Below are 19,469 nucleotides of genomic sequence, written 5' to 3'. Positions count from 1 at the left end.
CTCTGCACACACCTGGACTCCCTGCCCACCTCTGCACACACCTGAAGGTCCTGCAAGCAGAGGATGCTGAGGCAGACTCTGCACACACCTGGACTCCCTGCCCACCTCTGCACACACCTGAAGGTCCTGCAAGCAGAGGATGCTGAGGCAGACTCTGCACACACCTGGACTCCCTGAACACCTCTGCACACACCTGAAGGTCCTGCAGGCAGAGGATGCTCAGGCAGAGTCTGCACACACCTGGACTCCCTGCCCACCTCTGCACACACCTGAAGATACAGCAGGGAGAGGATGCTCAGGCAGACTCTGCACACACCTGGACTCCCTGCCCACCTCTGCACACACCTGAAGGTCCTGCAAGCAGAGGATGCTCAGGCAGAGTCTGCATACACCTCTATGCACACCTGAATATCCTGCAGGGAGAGGATGCTGAGGCAGACTCTGCACACACCTGGACTCCCTGAACACCTCTGCACACACCTGAAGGTCCTGCAGGCAGAGGATGCTCAGGCAGACTCTGCACACACCTGGACTCCCTGCCCACCTCTGCACACACCTGAAGGTCCTGCAAGCAGAGGATGCTCATGCAGAGTCTGCACACACCTCTATGCACACCTGAATATCCTGCAGGGAGAGGATGCTGAGGCAGACTCTGCACACACCTGGACTCCCTGCCCACCTCTGCACACACCTGAAGGTCCTGCAAGCAGAGGATGCTGAGGCAGACTCTGCACACACCTGGACTCCCTGCCCACCTCTGCACACACCTGAAGGTCCTGCAGGCAGAGGATGCTGAGGCAGAGTCTGCACACACCTCTATGCACACCTGAATATCCTGCAGGGAGAGGATGTTCAGACAGGCTCCGCGCGCACCTGAACCACTGTCCTCCTGCCCTCCCACTCCCCGCGCCGCCCGCGCGCCCTCACCTGCACGCGCTCCAGGTAGCCGGCGGGCACGTACCCGCTCTCCCCGCTGGCGCAGCGGCTGGCCAGCCACCAGTGCACGTTGGTCCGCTCCAGGATCAGAAAGGTCTCGCCGGCGCCAAAGCGCATAGAGCCGGGCTCGGCGGCTCGGAAGTCGTGCAGCGCTCGGTACATGGCGGGAGGGGGGCGGGGGCACCGGCAGGCGCGCTCACGGGGGAAACGGAACCGGGCGCGGCACCCACTGACAGGCAACGCTGTTCAATGCGCATGCGCGAACCTTGGGCTTTCCCCGCTAGCAAAGGACAAAATAACATCTAGACAGCTCACGTATTTATTGTCTGGAGACGGCCATATTAGGAGTAGCGGTAGTGTTCCTCGCAGCTACGCGTTTTAGTATTTCGTACGTTTCTCTAGACCACCAATGCGAGAGAGTTAAAACGACTATCCTGCAACGGTGAACGTCCAAATAATACTTCCTACTGCCTGCTATATTTTCAAGCATGTAAAGCGTGGCAGTAATGTTTGTAATATTTCAGGAAACTAAACGGTACTTTTCAACTCTAATTTACCTGCACGTCCTCCATCCTTTTTGATGAACTCTGAATACTACAGCGTTATTTTTAAATATTAACAAGACCTTTATTTGTATATCTTCTGCGCATTCGTTATGGGCGTAGGGCTACGGCCGTCAAGTTAAGATGGCCGCTCTACTTGTTCCGGGTTTATCCTGGGCCTGCTGTTCCGTTTGTAAACACAGCGGGCGCGGCAAGTCCCAGCGCGTGGCCCCTGTCACCAGACACTGCACGTGCGCGGTGACGTCGCCGCCTATCAGCTGTTTTAAATCCCTCATTTTAGTTCAAATTCCGCACCGACAGTGATACCTTTGCCTTTTAATAAATATTGTGAACGGAAATGCCCGACTGTACGCGTTAAACAGGTTTGTGAACGCTTTATTTACTTATATTGCTGACGTTAGCTTTTAATTCTATGGTAGGATTGGAGAAGAGGATTGTGCATGTTTCTTCATCTTTATTAACTTAGTAGTCATTTCCAAGTTCATTCCTTTAATGGCAAAACAACTACAGATCCTAGGAACACAGAGATATCAAATTGCAACAAAATAAGCTTGTAGTCCACGATCACAGCAACTGGTTCTGCTGACGCAGATATGTTAATTAGAAATATTGATGAGTATGCATTTTGATCAAGAGCATGGTGGATATACATAATATTGAAAATTAATGTTCATGTTTGAAAATGTGCCCACGGAGAGTGGTCACCAAGATTCACAAATTACACAAAAAATGTCTAAAAATATGTTAAATGTTGAAAATGTGTAATAATAATGTAGTAATATGTCATATTGAGATATATAACGTATGTTTTACATTATATTGTAGAGCTAACTTAGCCGAAGTTGTGGCCTAGTTTTTGCTAAGGCCTAAGGCAGAGGCTGAATAATCATGCAATGTAGAGAAGCTAATGTGCTGAACTGACCGTGAACTGCTCGTGTTAATAAAGTCAACTTAGCTAGAATACGAAATTTCCTAGCTATCGTGAAGGAAAGTTTCAATTCTATTAAGGACACGGAGGCGAGGATTATGCAAATCTTTCTTCACTCTTTATTCAATAGCAAGTTCAAAGTTAAACAAAACATGAACAAAAAAACTACAAGTTCCATGAGCCCGCCGCCATGGTAACGAGTATCCAATGAGGTGCCCTCCTTCACGTCGGTATAAATAGCCCGAGACACGTCACACTTCCTCGACTTCACTGCGGAAGGAATCCTGGTAGAGTCAATTGGTCGTAGTTTCGGAACCTAAAAAATAGGTATAATTAGATGCAAATCCGATAGAACACAGGAAACCTACCAAAGGCAACAAAGTCATGAACTTTAGAACACATATAAATGAAAATACATCTGAATCAAGTGTTTACCTGAAAATTAAAATATGAGCAGAATAACCAATAAACAAAGGCATAAACGCAAGTATACTACCTTGCTACGCAGATAGATGTAATCGGGAGGGAACATATCCGCGAAATGTATGTGGGTGGGATAATCCTCGCCTCCGTGTCCTTAATAGAATTGAAACTTTCCTTCACGATAGCTAGGAAATTTCGTATTCTATCACAGGACCGGAGGCGAGGATTATGCAAGTTCAAAGCTTACTTACCACCAGTGCGGCTGCGTCGTGAATTGGTTTAAAGTAAAACTTCTTAAAAGTAGATTCTGAAGACCAATCAGCAGCATGCATGATGTCCTCCAATCTGCCCCCCACTTGTATGGCTTTGGAAGCCATAGCTCCCCGAGTAGAATGAGCCCCAAAAACTCGAATATCTATGCCTGCCTCAGAGAGAATCCACCGAATCCATCTGGCAATGGAGGGAGAAGAAACCGCCCTAAACGGCTTCTTAATAGAAATCAACAATTGAGTCTCACCTGGAGGTCTACAAGAACTGGTCACTTCCTCATAGACTTTGAGACATCTAACCACACATAGCCTCGGGGAATCAGGAAAAACGGGATAGGACACTGACCTGGTATTATTCTTTGTTCTCCTTGCAATAGTAAACGTGACTCCTTCTGGAGTAAAGACTCGAGCGGAGACATCCAGTGCTCTGATATCTGACACACGCTTACAGGAAATGAGGCAGAGAAGCATGGCTAATTTTGCCGACAATTCCTTCATCGACAAATATTGGTTGTCCCGCCAAGAGGATAAGAGATTAAGAACCAAGTTCACATCCCAGAGCTCCGAATATCTAGGTTGTGGAGGTCTGGAGAGTCTAATACCCTTAAGGAGTTTACAAACCCAGGGATGCCCCCCAATCGGGAGATTATTCAGGGGAGGATGGCCCGCAGAGATGGCCGAGCGAAAAGAATTGATGGTGCGATACGCTAAGCCGGATGCAGCTAATTCCGCCAGGAAATTGATGATGTCGGCAATACTGGCCCCCATGGGATCGCAGTGTTTGCCCACACACCAACTAGACCACCTATTCCATGCGGATTTATATCGTTTGCATGTACCAGGGGCCCAGGCCTGTGCGATGAAGTTATTAGCTTCCTGCGAAAGCCGGTTGTTTTGCCAACGATGCCGGAAATCTTCCAAGCTATGAGGGGAAGATGACCTTGAAGGATTAGAGGGTGGCAGGACCCCGACGGATCCAGGAGTATCGAGGGAAAATCCGGGAGGCGAAGAGGACACTCGCACGAGAGTTCTAGCAGAGTCGGGAACCATGCCTGTGATCTCCACCAGGGGGTTATTAGAATCACCGTCGCCTCTTGGCGGCGAACTTGAGCAGCAACCCGCGGGATAAGAAGAAACGGGGGAAAAGCATAACCCTGAAGAGTGCCCCAATGTTGGAGAAACGCATCTACTGCCATCGCTCCCGGATCCGGACGCCAGCTGAAGTATAGGGGAAGCTGGGCGTTCCAACGAGACGCAAAGAGATCCACTGAACAGGGACCCCAATGATCCATGATCGCCTGAAAAACCGAGCGATGTAGTCGCCAATCGCTGGGATCCCGGAGAAACCGAGAATTCCAGTCTGCCCACACATTCTGGGTTCCCGGAAGATACTCTGCTGTGACTGAGATTTGGTGTTGAAGGCAAAAATGCCAAAACTCTATCGCTAGCCCCGCTAGGGCTCTTGATCTTGTTCCCCCTAAACGATTTACGTAGTGCACTGCCGATACGTTGTCCATCCGTAGTAGAACTACGCATGAGACCCTGTCTCTCGTGAGAGACTTGATCGCAAAAGAACCCGCCAGGAGCTCCAGGCAGTTGATATGCATGGTTAGTTCCTGCGGGGTCCAACGTCCCCCCAACGAGATGTCCCCGCAACGAGCCCCCCATCCCTGGCGACTGGCGTCTGACTCGATCACCAGATCCGGGGCTGCTCCAAAGATGGCCCTGCCATTCCATGCCTCCATGTGGTCCAGCCACCAACACAACTCCATCCTTGCCTCTTGAGACAGGGAGATCAACTCGGAGTACGTCACCCCTCGGCGAAGGTGAAACGCTTTCAAGCGCTGCAGGGCTCTGTAGTGTAGGGGACCCGGAAAAATGGCTTGAATCGAAGACGAAAGCAGGCCTACCACTCTGGCTAACTGGCGTAGAGAGATCTGGTCTCGTTGCAGGACCTTTCTCAGTTCCTTCTTTATCTTGGAAATCTTCGTCGCCGGGATACTGAGAGATGCTGATCGGGAATCCACTAGAAACCCTAGGAAGACCAACGATTGAGTCGGAGTAAGTTGCGACTTCTGTTGGTTGATCACAAAACCAAGGTCCTGGAAAAGCGCAATAGTTGTGTTCAGATTGTACATCAACTGAGACCTGGACTGATCCATCAAAAGGATGTCGTCCAAATAAATTATGAGGCGAATGCCTTGTAACCTCAGAGTTTCCACTACTGGTTTGAGAAGTTTTGTGAAGCACCACGGTGCCGACGACAGGCCGAAGGGGAGTGTGGTGAATTCGAACACCTGGTTGTTCCATAAGAACTGCAGGAATCTGCGATGGGGTGGAAAAATAGGGACCGTGAGGTACGCGTCCTTGAGATCTAGACGAACCATCCAGTCCCCTTGTAAGAGGAGGTCGCGGAGCATGTGAATACCCTCCATTTTGAAATGTCTGTAAACCACCCATTCGTTGAAAGCACGAAGATTGATAACGGGACGAAACCCTTTGTCCTTCTTCTCCACCAAGAAGATGTTGCTTACGAAGCCTGTGGGGTGAAGGGAAGTAAAAGAAATGGCACCTTTGTGAAGAAGGGCCTGAACCTCTAAATCTATGAGTTCTGAGTCTTCTGCCGAGAACCCGATGGGCTGAGGCAGTCTCTCCTGAAATGGGGTACCCCAGAATTCTATTTGAAAACCTGAGACAGTTTGTAGAACCCATGCGTCGGAGGTAATGCGCCTCCAATTGTCCCTGAAAAACCTCAATCTCCCGCCAAAATTTGTTGGGGAAAAAGGGATAAGCCTCACCCGAGGGACCTCCTGGGGCATTATATGCTCCTCGCGCATTTCTGGATCCTCTGCTTCTTCCCCTGCCTCTGTTGGGGAAGAAGGTTCCTTGTCTGCCGTCCCTCCAACCGTTGTTGCAGAAGGAGCTGGGGCCTTGCTGGAAAGGACGGCCGGAAGAGCGACCCCTGCCTCGCCCGGCCCCGCCAAAAACCTTGTTGGGGAAAACCTTCTTAATCGAAGATTGCGCTTTATCCAAAGCTGAAAACGTAGCCACAAATTTTCCCAACTCTTTCACAAAGGGATCGCCAAATAAATTGCCTTGGGCAACAGCCCCTGCCTCCGAGTTAGACAGTTCCCCTAACTTGGGGTCGATTTTGATCAATAAAGATCTGCGTCTTTCTGCAGAGATGGCACAGTTCGCGTTGCCCAGAAGACAAACAGCTCTCTGAGCCCATCCCGCTATGATGTCCGTCTGAAGGGGAGTGTTTGCTTGCTTGGCCCGCTCCGCCAATTGAATAATCTGTGTGAGGGGACCTAACACATCAAGAAGTTTATCCTGGCATGCCCTCCAGGAGCGATCAATCCCTTTTTTGGGATCCTTGGTGTACTTGGAAAAAAACGTACACATTTTTGGGTCAATAACTGGCGTGAAAGCGACCTTATCTGATAAAGACGGGCGTGGGCACTCCGCCCGTAGACGAGCGCGCACCTCTTTGTCCAGAGGTTGCCTAATTTTACTGGCGACATATTCAGCCACCTTGTGGTCTGGGCGCCACTCCGAGGAACGCGGATGGTAGATACCCTCCGGCTCAAACATATCGGAGTCAGAATCGGCGTGATCCGAAGGATCTGGTAGGGTAGCACCCGGACGCCAAGGGCGACCCGAGTCGTCATCTAAAGATGATGAGTCCTCATCTGAACCTCCCATGAAGCCTTTGGGGGATCCCAGATCAGGGTTCCATAGGTGGTGAAGCTTGTCACCCAGTACTCCGGGCAAACGGTCCTCCCGGGAGGGTACGCGCTTATGCGCGCGCGCACTCTTGGGATTGGGTGAAAATACACTATCCCCCAGGTGCCCCGCGTCGCGCTTGCGCATTTTCCTGGGGGCCGAAAGGGTAGAGGAATCACCCTCCGCTCCCGTCACACCAAACATGCCCGTACCTCTGGACACCTGTTCAGTAAGCTTAGCTACAGTATCCCTAAGAGGTGCTAAAGCGTGAGAAATAGCCTGGGAAAACAAAGTGTCCACTCCGGGGGGAAGGGTACGGTGAGAGGGACCCTCACCTGGGGACATGTTGGTAAAAGGTTCATTCTCTTGGGAGGAATGCATAATGAGGACTATGACAGAGTGTACACCCAACAAAAAAATATACAATATATAGGGTAAAATCCCTACCCTCTCTGTCACTGATAGTAAGTCAAGAAGTAATGCCTTCCCTAATGGGGTAATTCTTACCCAAACGGGTGTCAGGGTAGGGAAGAGAAAATATGCACCAGGGTGCCAAGCATGTACTAGAGGAGAAACCCTCAATCCTGGGAAGAAAAGAAAAAAGCAAAGCGATTAATGCAGATATGCTTGCTGAGAGACTGAGTGTCCCTGGAAAAAAGCAAACGCGAAGCGCGAGCCGCGCACTGAAAGAGGCACGCTCTCCGATAACGAAGAACAGCGCGCGCTCCCTCTGGTGGGCCCGACGTGTATTAAACACGCCGAGGGCCGAAAGGAAATGAAACGCTCGAGCGGCCCGTCCGTTCCGGGCCGCTCATAGCGATGAAGTTGCTACACAAACAGAAAGCCCCGCAAAACAATTGAGCGGCAGCGCGCCAAGTCAAGAAACAAACTCCCAACCGGAGGCAGAAAAGGCACTTATCTGACACGTAGCAGTGAAGAAAGAGGAATTGTGACGTGTCTCGGGCTATTTATACCGACGTGAAGGAGGGCACCTCATTGGATACTCGTTACCATGGCGGCGGGCTCATGGAACTTGTAGTTTTTTTGTTCATGTTTTGTTTAACTTTGAACTTGCTATTGAATAAAGAGTGAAGAAAGATTTGCATAATCCTCGCCTCCGGTCCTGTGATAGAATTTTCTGCAATGAACCGACGGACAGGAGATGATGCAACTAGAGTATGTATCAAAATTGGAGTAAAGCAGACGAGATGTACTTTCCCAGGACTCGAACAATAGAGACACTGACTGGAGAAGATGCAACATTTTTGATACCTAATGAGCCGGATGATGAAGACATCGTACAGTGAACCAATCAACACCCTAAGAATGGCGTAATATTAGAATTCATAGATTTGTAAAATTTAAGTTATTGGGTAGGGTAGTAACTGGTGATCAACTGATCCAATTAGGGATTGGACTGGGTGACTTTGATATAATGTCATGACAAAGGGGAAAAAACTTCAGAACTATCAGAGAGACGTTAGAGGCAGATGATTGGAGAAAGAACTTTGCCGAAATTGATGTGAGACTTTGTCATTGGGCTCATGCTTTTGAGAGCCTGAAACGTTGCTGATCGATTGATGACCTGAAGACGAAGCCTTACTTTGTTTCTGATGCATTCCGTGGATAAGTGGCTATGACAATGTGTCTGAAGTAACTTTTGTGCCTTTACTTTCTAGGTACCAACTGTGATGTTTCTAAATAGTTTTTCTCTTAGCTAGATGTTTTTCCAAATTTGGGCTCTAAACTGTTTTTGTATGAAGTCCCACACGCTAATGCTAATCTGGGTTAGGTAAGGTTCCTATTCTGAGACGTAGACATAACAGTGACAAATGATTGACGGACTGATTTGCTGAACTCTGCTACTCCATGTTGATATAGTCATCTTTGTTGGCTTATGTTGGGGCTTTAGGATGCATGTCTTCTCAAGTTTTGATTAGATTATGTTATTGGTGGTCACTAATGAATTAATCTTGAGTGGATTTGAATAAAGTTTGAATTAACCTCATGGATTAGTATTGTAACTAATAGGGAAATAAAATTGTTAAAACACATATTGAGTTGTGGTTATTCATGAAATGTTGACACTATTGACTGATGATTAATGTTTCTCCTAGTGGTTATTGATTTGTGTATTGATTATTGATGAACATTGGTTACTACATAGCTAGGATACTCCATGCGAATCAAAAGGTTCATCAACCTTTACACGTCCCCTTATAAGTTTACTTACTAAGGACCAGGCGCCCTAACAGTTTTTGGTAGCAGCTTGATGGTTAGTTTCCTTAGAGAACTAGTTATGTGGTGATTGATGGTTATGGTGGTAGTTTAAGTTAGGGTTAGTTGTTCATTATTATTGTGATTTGGATTTCTTTTTCATGATGGCAATTGTAGCAAGAATGATGTCCCCTTCAATCCAGAAATTACTTTCCCAGATCCTGGATCCTGCTAGTAAAGTTGGGTATGTTCTCAGCGATTAGTGTGAAAGTGGTAGGTTGCGCTTGCAAAGGCTTATGCAGATCACAGGTGAATTGTGACATATGTGAGGTAATGTAGGCAGCCTGCTTACTCCAGTTGAGGTTTAGTAGGAGTGTGTGTACTCCGTAGTATGAGAGTAGGGAAGGCGTCAAACTTCATATGTGTGTCTTGCTTTGTGCTAAAAAATTGTCCCCGTGGTTGTTGGTGATGTATGGATCCTGCGTGGTCTAAGACTCCGGAGTATATTGACAAGTGTAGGAGACACTTGGTTATACGTTGTAATCTGTCTGGTTTAAGTAGGTTGATCAGGTGTGGTCAACAAGTCGGTTTGTAAGTTAGGTGAGTAAGATACATTTTCGACTGAGATCTGGCGAGTCCTATGTGCACCAGGACAGACCCATTGATCAGTTGAGAGTAAAATTTAGCGGGTCGAATTTTGCTTGCGGATGTGGGAGACTGAGAAAGAGGAGTAGCTGCATGAGCGAAAGGGCCATCAGTGAAAATCCATAAGGTCTCTGAAGTGATTGTGTACCTTCCTGTAGTAAACCAGCAGGTTTGTTTTTAGTTTCTTGGTTAGTGCTCGCAATAATTTTGCATTAGTTTTGTGTGAATTGAAGGCCAGGAGGACAAGCCGCAAGACTTTGTCAGCCGCAGTGTGTGAGTGTGAAGTCAGAGTGAGCCGTGCTGGGATAGGTTGGTTAGTGAGAAGAGTCGCGAGCGGATTGGCAGACATCTGTAAGAGACAATTGGTTGAGAAAGTGGGTGAAGGGAATCTTGGGAGTAAAGTCATTTCCTTATTGAATCGAATATATAAAAGATAGAAAAGATAAAGTTTTTCAAAGCGTTTAGGAGTGCCATGAAGGGCGATACATACATCAAGGTGACAGTGAGGGAGCCGACCCCGCCAGAAAATTCTCTGGCATATATTGTGATGGAGGAGCGAGGTGTCGCACCATGTCTTTGGTTAAAGCAGTGGTGCAAATTGGCAGAGAAATGGGGCGCTTTAGCGTTTCCAGAGCATGTAACGTTTAATTTGAGAATTTTGGATCACTTGTGAATGACACTGTTTGAGACAAAGCCACTTCCAATACTGGCACAGTTTGAGGCATTAGCTGTTTGGGAGCTCATAGCAAGACAGCAGCAAGAAATGAAATTCCAGAGGAGAATAAGGAAGGTAGAGAAGTCTTTAGCAGAGGCAAGAAGGGATTGGGAACAGAAGAAGTGGAGAATGGTGACATTGCATGGTGTTAAGTTGTTTCCTGCTTCACAGAGGAAGATGAGTCAGAAGAGAAAGAGGATACTAGCAAGAGTGATAAGGGTTCGCCAGGGGGTAAGAAGAAGAAAAAGACCTATGTAGAAGAAGAAGATTCAGATGTTGAGGATCTTATTACTCAGGTGTTGAGGGACCTACCTCCACCCCATGCGATGCATGAAGGGGGTCCAAGTACTAGTTCTGCTCCAACTGCCCCAGCTCAAGTGACGGGGATAGTGGGACCAGTGCAAACAGATAATGGACAGATACAAGGGGTAGTGCAGAGTACTCCTAATGCAGTGACTACTTCGGTAGTCCAAGCGCAGATGCACCCACCACCTGTACAGACAATTTCTCCAGAGGTACCAATTCTTGAGACAACTTCGAACTTAGTGGTTCCTACGGAGCAAGTGGTTCTGAGGCTGATGCTAGTTCAGACTGAGCCGACTCCAATGTTGTTGCCTCAGGCGAATAGGTTAGAATCCTATACAGAAGAAGAGCTGAGATATTTGTGCCGAGAATAACAAGAGAAGTGGGAAGGATACATCAGAAATTGGCAGATCTGGCAGATAAACACGACCTAGAAATTGAGAAAACAAAGCACTTGAAAAGGAGTTACAGACTAGATTTTGAGACAAAAGATTTTGAATACATGAGATCATCAGGGATGAAAGCACATCTCAAATAATTATTGCAGAATGTTCAGATTTGGGGGTCATTAGAGAAGTGGGAAGGCAAATGGGCGAAGAAGAAGGGTAAACGGAAACGAGATTCACAAGAAGGGTCTGAAAGTGTTCAGAAAGAAAAAGATCTAGTAAAAATTTTACCATTGAGGGAAACTCCAGGAGGGCAATTTGTTCATGTTCCCTGGCACAGGAGTGATATTCTGTCATTCACAAATGATTATCCAAAACTGAGAGAGAAACCGGTTGAGTGGTACTAGCAGACAGATAGATTTGTAAAGCTTTCGAAATGTTTGTGAGAAGACTTGAATACTCTGTTGGAGATAATGGTTCCAGCCGATTTGTGGGTTGAGTGCAAGAGAGCAATGGATTGACTGACGAGTGAAGCAGAAAGGGATAGAGATACAGGTGCACCATCACCTGAAGTGATGAAACATTATTATAAAGTGATTGAGTTCCTGAAGACGAGAATTTCAACTAAAAATATTGATTGGCAGAGAATTGACAGGACGGTGCAGGAAGTAAAGGAATAGATACATACCTACTATGAGAGATTGTTGAAGGCGTTCAAAGAGTACAGTGGCAAGGAAGCGATTGAGCCGAAAGACATGTTTTACTTTGTGTTCAGGTTTGTGGAAGGATTGAGACCTGAAGTAGGTTAGATGATTAAGAGTCATTTGATTTGTTGGCAAGCTAAGCCGATTGATGAGGTATTGCAGAATGCAAAATACTGTAGTGACGAGACTGAGTTGAAGCTGAAAAAGTTGAAAGAGAAAGTGATGGTGATGCAGATTAAGGCAGCTCAAACAGGAGTGCAGGGAGCATTAGTGCAACAGATATCTCAGCAGCAGGGAACTGTCATGTTCCAACCACAAGCAAGAGGTTCGGGTCGCGGAATCAATATGAATCATAGTCCAGATTTGAGTACTGTAGTGGTTCAGAATGATGTGCATGGGATGAAAAAGATGTTACCGTGTCATCTTTGCGGAAACGTGGGACACTGGAAGCAGAAGTGTCCGATGATGGTGCAGGATGGTGTTGTTCAGCAAAGTGGTGATGTCAATACATTTCAAACTGTGAAAGTCCTTAGAATGGGAGGACTTAATTTGCATTACCAGAATAACATGAATCACGTGCAGAACTTTCAACTCATGCAGCAGGTGCAACTGCCTCGTGCACAATCAACAAAGTTGCAACCAATGCAGCAGCAGGTTCCCATGGTACCTACACAGCAAATGCAGATACCTCAAGCCCCGATGGAACAGCAACAGATGATGCTTATTCAGCAGGTCACAGGTCAGAGACAAGACAGAAGTAGTGACACCAATTCCCATTACATAGTGAGAATGAAATAAACGATTAATGGATGTGTAATGGTTCGGATGAGGAGCCATGTATTCTTGTAGCTTCATTAGAAGTAGATCAACGAGGACACTTTGTGAAAGGGAAGGTGATGGGTCATAGAGTCTCATTTTTAGTGGACACAGGAGCTACACGCTCTACAGTGAGAAGTGCAGAAGTGCCAAACTTACCTCTTTCAGGTTGAACAGTTCAGGTTGTAGGGGTAGCAAATAGACAGTTGATAAACCCGATCACAGGTGGAAATTGGCAACTTTTAGGGACTCCATAAGTTTGTAGTCTGTGACTCAAGTCCAGTATCCCTACTGGGAAGGGAATTGTTATGTAAGACCAGATGTTCGATTAATTGTTCAACTGCTGGAATAGCGGTCCAGACAATTAGTGATGATGAGGAAGAACAAACTCCTGAAACTGAGAATGAAAGCACTAATGAAGAGTACCCGTTGATTAAGTTTTTCCCGATTTTTACTTTGAAAGAATTGCATGTAGACTTGCAGGGAACAGTACAGGAGAATGTGTGGGACCTGATAGGAAAAGAAGTGGGTTTGATCAAGGGAGTGGAACCGATTAAGATTACGTTGAAACCAAATGTAGTGTTCCCGCAGTTTCCACAGTATAACATGGCACAGGATGTTCTGATGAAAGTGGTACAGATAATCGAAGATTTTCTAAAACAGGGGGTTTGAAAAGAAGTGTTGAGTAGTCCATGTAACTCATCAATAATGGGCTTGAAGAAACCTTGTGGGAAAGTGCGAATTGTACAGGACTTACGAAAAGTGAATGACATGGTGGTGAAGTGTTGCCCTGTAGTGCCGAACCCAGCAGTAATATTGTTTCAGATTCCATGCGATGCAGAGTGATTCACAGAGGTTGATTTGTCACAAGCTTTCTTTTCTGTGCCTCTTCATGAGGGTAGTCAGTTTCTCTTTAGTTTCAAATTTCTAGACAGAGTTTACAGCTGGTGCAGGCTTCCCCAAGGGTACAAGGCGTCACGTCTCTGTTCAATCAGATCTTGAAAAAGAATCTGGAGTCGTTGGAACTACCATACCAATTGACTCTGGTGCAGTACATTTACGACTTACTGATTGCATCCAAAACGAGGGACGAGTGTAAGTATGACTCGATTGCCCTGTTGAATCATTTGGGAAAATTTGAACATCAAGTGTCACCTTTGAAATTGCAGTATTGTTTGAAGTTCGTGAAATATTTTGGTCACCAAATTGAGAAAGGGCCAAGGAGACTCTAAAGAGAAAGGATTACAATGATACTGCACAGAAGTCCCCTGACTTCACAGAGAGATGTCAGAATTTTCCTGGGAATGGTAGGTTATTGTCGCCAGTGGATTCCAAATTTTGCTGAGATTGCCAAACCATTGCAGCAGCTGACACATAAGGATGTTACAGATCCCATTACATTAGACCAGGATCAGATGAAAGCGTTCACTGAGTTGAGAGAGAGTTTGTGCAGAGCTCCAGCGTTGGGAATGCCTTATTACACTAAGCCATTCACATTGTTTTGTCATGAACGTGATGCTTGTTCTTTGTCTGTCCTGACACAGGTCCGGAGGTCCAGAGGTGCTTATCACCCAGTAGCCTACTTTTCAGCTACCTTGGACCCATTCGCAACAGCCTTACCAGGTTGTTTGCGCACAGTTGCCGCAGTTGGTCAAAGCCTTTCTCAATGTGTGTGAGTAGTGATGGGATACCCTCTAATGGTAATGGTACCTCACTCTGTCGAGATCTTACTGACAAGGACAAAAACACAGTATTTGACTGGTGCCAGACTGACAAGGTATGAGACAAGCATTCTAGGTGCTCCAAATGTAACATTGAAAAGATGTACAGTGCTGAACCCAGCAACAAAATAAACTGGAAGAGACATTGATAACCTGATTTGACGCTGAAAACCGGATGTGACAAGCTGCTAATCGATTTTGAAAAAGGAAAAGGGTTCCTGAATGTAAGACTGAACTGCGAGAGAAGAATGTTTCTTATTTTTGATTTTACTGCACCTTATATGAGAGTTACTTTTACCTTCTGATTCTTTACAGATCATGGCTGAGCTGAATAATCAAGTTAGGAGTGCTAGGCGCTGTCTGCCTTGACAGGCAGCCTGACAGTGGAGGGAATCATTTTCTGACAGGGCAGCGCTGCAAGCAGCGCTGCTCCTCAGATAATGATCCCTTTTGCCACTAGCCTTTCCCTGGTGGGTTCCCGGTCCAGCAAAGAGGCTTGCGGAAGGGGTGGTCCGGGGCCCCTGCACTGCCCATGCTCTCTGCATGGGCAGTGCAGGAGCCCCTGTGCAGTGCCCCATCGCTCAAGGGCAGTGATCTGCGCATCAGGTACTGCTGCACCCGCCGCACACCAGCATTGACGACGGCTCCATTTGGAGCCGCTGTCAATGTTCCAGCCCTTTTCCGCCCGCCGGCCCAGCGGAGAAAACATTATAGGGCTGGCGGGGGTAGTCCTGCTGGCGGTCATCTGTTGACTGCCAGCGCGGATCTCGACGGTTTTAACCGCCGAGATCATAATGAGGGCCTATGTGTGGAATCTTGTTTATAGTGGTGATTGTTGGAATGTCTGTTCTTGATGTGAAAGGAGGCAATCGTACTTTTGCTTCTGAGACTACTACACTAACAGCTTTAGAGAAGTTTAAGTTAGACGACAAATATTTGCATGACTATACTAATGCTCAAGGAGAACGTTCTTCTAATGTTTTCTATCGCTTGTTGAGTGAATATGTTAAGACGATGGATGCAAGAGATTGTCTTGTGTGTACCAAATTCCTTTGTCGGTAGAGGAAGGAGTTACGTACCACAGTCTTCCGCTAACCTACGGAATAAGCTGTAGTTTGCTACTAACAAGGTTCTATAATCAAGAGTATTTACAGTATTTTTACTCTAATTACGATGTGGTGTTTTCGTTTTTTCCTATTTTAAGTTATTTGAGCAGAGTTGCTAAAAATCATGATATAGTATTAGTTAGAGGATTCTTTGAGCCTACACTAACATTTGGAACAGCATCCACGCACAGAAATAACTTCACATGTTTGCTTACACCTTTAGAAAAGAGCTTCATAGGACATACTGATGACAGGAGAAAGGCATTAAAAGAGAAATTAGAAAAAGGCTTAGAGAAAAGGACTTATAAGAATGATTATGCTTACACTGCAATTAAAACACAAGGAAAATTAGCATTAGATACATTACACAAAGGGAAGCTTTGTATATACAGGCCAAAACCACGCTTTGCCACTGTATTTGTGGGAACGAGTGAATGTAGGCATGTGTTTCTGTTTCAGAGTAAGTGGACCTTTATGTTGAATGGTCAAGACCCTGAGATTCCTGGTATCTATTACATTTGTGGACTTAATGCTTATTACCGTCTTCCAAGAGGATGGTATAGGACACGTTATTTGGGGATAGTTGTCCCAAAGATTTATCAGATAGATGACTTAAAGAAGTTTCCGAAATTCACTGAATTACACCATAAGCGACAGAGGAGGGAACCCTCTTCTGCAGTTGTGGGAGATATCTTGGGTTCGGTGATTCCTTCACTGGGAGTCATCCTGAATTAGATCAAGATACGAAAGTTGTCTACTATTGTGGATAACATGCTGACAAATTTTACAGGGGCAATATTCCTGATAGATACTGAATTAGCTGCAGATAGGGCTATGATGCTTCAAAATTGCCTTGCTTTAGACATCCTTCTAGCGAAGAACGGTGGAGTCTAGGCATTGCTACTCGTATATTCCTAACAATAGTAAGGAGATCAGAGACTTAGGGGGTGATTCTAAGTCTGGCGGGCGGCGGAGGCCGCCCGCCAGACTTCCCCCTCCAGAATACCGCTCCGCGGTCGGAAGACCGCATGCGGTGATTCTGGGTTTTGCACTGGGCTGGCGGGCGACCGCCAAAAGGCCGTCCGCCAGCCCAGTGCAAAACAACCTTCCCACGAGGACGCCGGCTCAGAATTGAGCCGGCGGAGTGGGAAGGTGCGACGGGTGCAGTGGCACCCGTCGCGAATTTCAGTGTCTGCAAAGCAGACACTGAAATTCTTTGTGGGGCCTCTTACAGGGGCCCCTGCAGTGCCCACCCCATACCGCCATCCTCTGCTGCCAGGAACAGGATGGCGGAATGGGGCGTCAGAATCCCCATGGCGGCGCAGCCATGGGGATTCTTTAGGGCAGCGGAAAACCGGCGGGAGACCGCCGGTTTTCCACTTCTGACCGCGGCAAAACCGCCGCGGTCAGAATGCCCTGTGGGGCACCGCCAGCTTGTTGGCGGTGCTCCCGCCAAGCCTGGCCCCGGCGGTCCATGACCGCCGGGGTCAGAATGACCCCCTTAGTCACTAACCTGACTAACTCAAGTAATGATTTAAAAGAATTGAAGGAATCAGGTGTTTGGGAAAAGGTTGAAAAGGGATTTGCTTCAGTGGGAAATTGGCTTAGTAACATTTGGAATGGGGTATTATTAAAAATCATGCAGGGAATATTAATTGTGATTGCTTACATATTAGGATTATGCGGTTTATGTAAATTGTGTCAAAAGATTAAACTGAAAGGGTCTAAAAATAATCAGAGGAGGGAAGAACGATGCAGGGATAGAATTTATAGGGAAGATTTGAGAAGGAGACAAAACACTGAGGAGATCGAACTGTGAAAATGATGATGGTAAAAGTAGTGTGATGTCAAATGTAGTCATCAGAGGAGAGATTGCTGATGCAGATATGTTAATTAAAAATATTGATGAGTGTTTATGCATTTTGATCAACAAGACAATTGTAGAAATACATAATATGGAAAATTAATGTGCACGTTTGAAAATGTGCCCATGGAGAGTGGTCACCAAGATTCACAAATTATACTAAAAATGACAAAAAATATGTGAAATGTTGAAAATGCGTAATAATAATGTAGTAATATGTCATATTGAGATATATAACGTATGTATTACATTATATTGTATAGCTAACTTAGCCGAAGTTGTGACCTAGTTTTTGCTAAGGCCTCATGCAGAAGCTGAATAATTATGCAATGTAGAGAAGCTAATGTGCTGAACTGACCCTGAACTGCTCGTGTTAATAAAGTCTGCTTAGCTAGAATTTTCTGCAATGAACCGACGGACAGGAGATGATGGAACTAGAGTATGTATCAAAATCGGTGTAAAGCAGACAAGATGTTCATTCCCAGGACTCGAACAAAAGACACACTGACTGGAGAAGAAGATGCAACATTTTCGATACCTGATGAGCCGGATGATGAGGACATCATACAGTGAACCAATCGACACCTGGAGAATGGCGTAATATTAGAATTCATAGATTTGTAAAATTAAAGTTATTGGGTAGGGTAATAACTGGTGATCAACTGACCAATTAGGAATTAGGGGATGGACCGGGTGACTTTGATATAATGTCATGACAAAGGGGAAAACACTTCAGAACTATCGGAGAGACATTAGAGGCAGATGATGGGGGAAAGACCTTTGCCGAAATTGATGTGAGACTTTGTCATTGGGCTCATCCTTTTGAGAGCCTGATGCGTTGCTGATCGATTGATGACCTGGAGACGAAGACTGACTTTGTTGCTGATCCCTTCCGTGGATAGGTAGCTATGACAATGTGACTGAATTAACTTTTGTGCCTTTACTTTCTAGGTACCAACTGTGCTGTTTCTGAATAGTTTTTCTCTTCGCTAGATGTTTTTCCAAATTTGGGCTCTAAACTGTTTTTGCATGAAGTCCCACATGCTAATGCTAATCTGGGTTAGGTAAGGTTGAAAATATTGAGTTGTGGTTATTCATGAAATGTTGACACCATTCACTGATGATTAATGTTTCTCTTAGTGGTTATTGATTTGTGTATTGATTATTGATGAACATTGGTTACTACATAGCTAGGATACTCCATGCGAATCAAAAGGTTCATCAACCTATACGCGTCCCCTTGTAAGTTTACTTACTAAGTACAAGGCGCGCTAACAGTTCCATATATTGTATTTTGTCTCTTCCTCATCTTTCTTTTTTTTTAGTGGTCGTAAAAAAGTTAAGTGTTGTATTGGACCCAGAGCATGCTTGGGCTGCTGGCGCAGAGACATCACACACTATTGCTCCTAACCGGTGAGTTGCGCTATGTTTATTTCTGCTCCACACACCACGCCCTCGCACAGATTCCTTGCACTCGTCACTGCCACGCCGGAGGACGCTCCTTCTCCTTTCTCGCTGACAAGGCCTAGAACGTCCTCCACCTTCATACTGTCCCTTCCCTGACCAAATTCAAGAAAGTGCTCAAAACCTGCCTTTTCAAATGAGACCTAACTCAGCCCCTGGATACCCCTGGATGGGGGGGGGGGGGGGTTAAGTCACGCTTTACAAATACCTGATTGATCATTGATTAATTTGTAACACAGATGATGCCTTACACCAATGCACTGTTTGTTGTTTATTCATAACAGACATGATTTCTGAGATAATTTTCTGTCAAGAAGGATTTTCCAGGTCAAGCATATCATTTCATATGTCTTTGTATGTTTCTTTAACTCTTGCCATTATAATAGCAGTATAAAAAAGAGGGTTTAAAAGTTTTAACTTTATTTGTTGCTGTAAGCAAGATTTTTGGCAAAAATGATGCTCGTATTTGTGCAAATGTCGGTTTATTATAAGATTGTATCGAAGATGTACAGTCGTGAGGAAGAGGAGTGGCCTTCAAAATATGTGCTAGCTGTATTTCATATGTTTTTGTCTCCACTGATGTCATATACAAGAGCTTCAATAAAGGATTTGACAGTATGGTGAACTTTACACAAGACTGTAGTGTAGTTTGTGAATTGGGAATTTGATAGTTTGAAAGACCT

At 45.8% G+C, this 19,469-nt stretch overlaps 1 protein-coding gene and 1 long non-coding RNA gene across 3 annotated transcripts in view; one reads left to right on the top strand and one right to left on the bottom strand.

The window, feature by feature from the left end:
* NCKIPSD (NCK interacting protein with SH3 domain) overlaps positions 1–1,208 on the bottom strand; it is a 328,023-nt gene extending 326,815 nt beyond the window's left edge. For both annotated transcript variants that reach the window (XM_069206217.1, XM_069206218.1), the window contains exon 1: positions 928–1,208. In XM_069206217.1, the coding sequence (XP_069062318.1) occupies positions 928–1,098 (171 nt within the window). In that variant the 5' untranslated portion in view covers positions 1,099–1,208. The remainder of the gene's footprint in view (positions 1–927) is intronic.
* A 547-nt stretch (positions 1,209–1,755) lies between these two features.
* Positions 1,756–19,469, top strand: part of LOC138258901 (uncharacterized) — a 55,523-nt gene continuing 37,809 nt past the window's right edge. The window contains exons 1-2 of the long non-coding RNA XR_011198601.1: positions 1,756–1,861; positions 18,648–18,735. This is a non-coding gene — a long non-coding RNA (uncharacterized lncRNA). The remainder of the gene's footprint in view (positions 1,862–18,647; positions 18,736–19,469) is intronic.

This window comes from Pleurodeles waltl, chromosome 9, assembly GCF_031143425.1.
Source record: "Pleurodeles waltl isolate 20211129_DDA chromosome 9, aPleWal1.hap1.20221129, whole genome shotgun sequence".
NCBI classification, from domain to species: domain Eukaryota; kingdom Metazoa; phylum Chordata; class Amphibia; order Caudata; family Salamandridae; genus Pleurodeles; species Pleurodeles waltl.
This window is presented reverse-complemented; position numbering and strand designations above follow the sequence as displayed.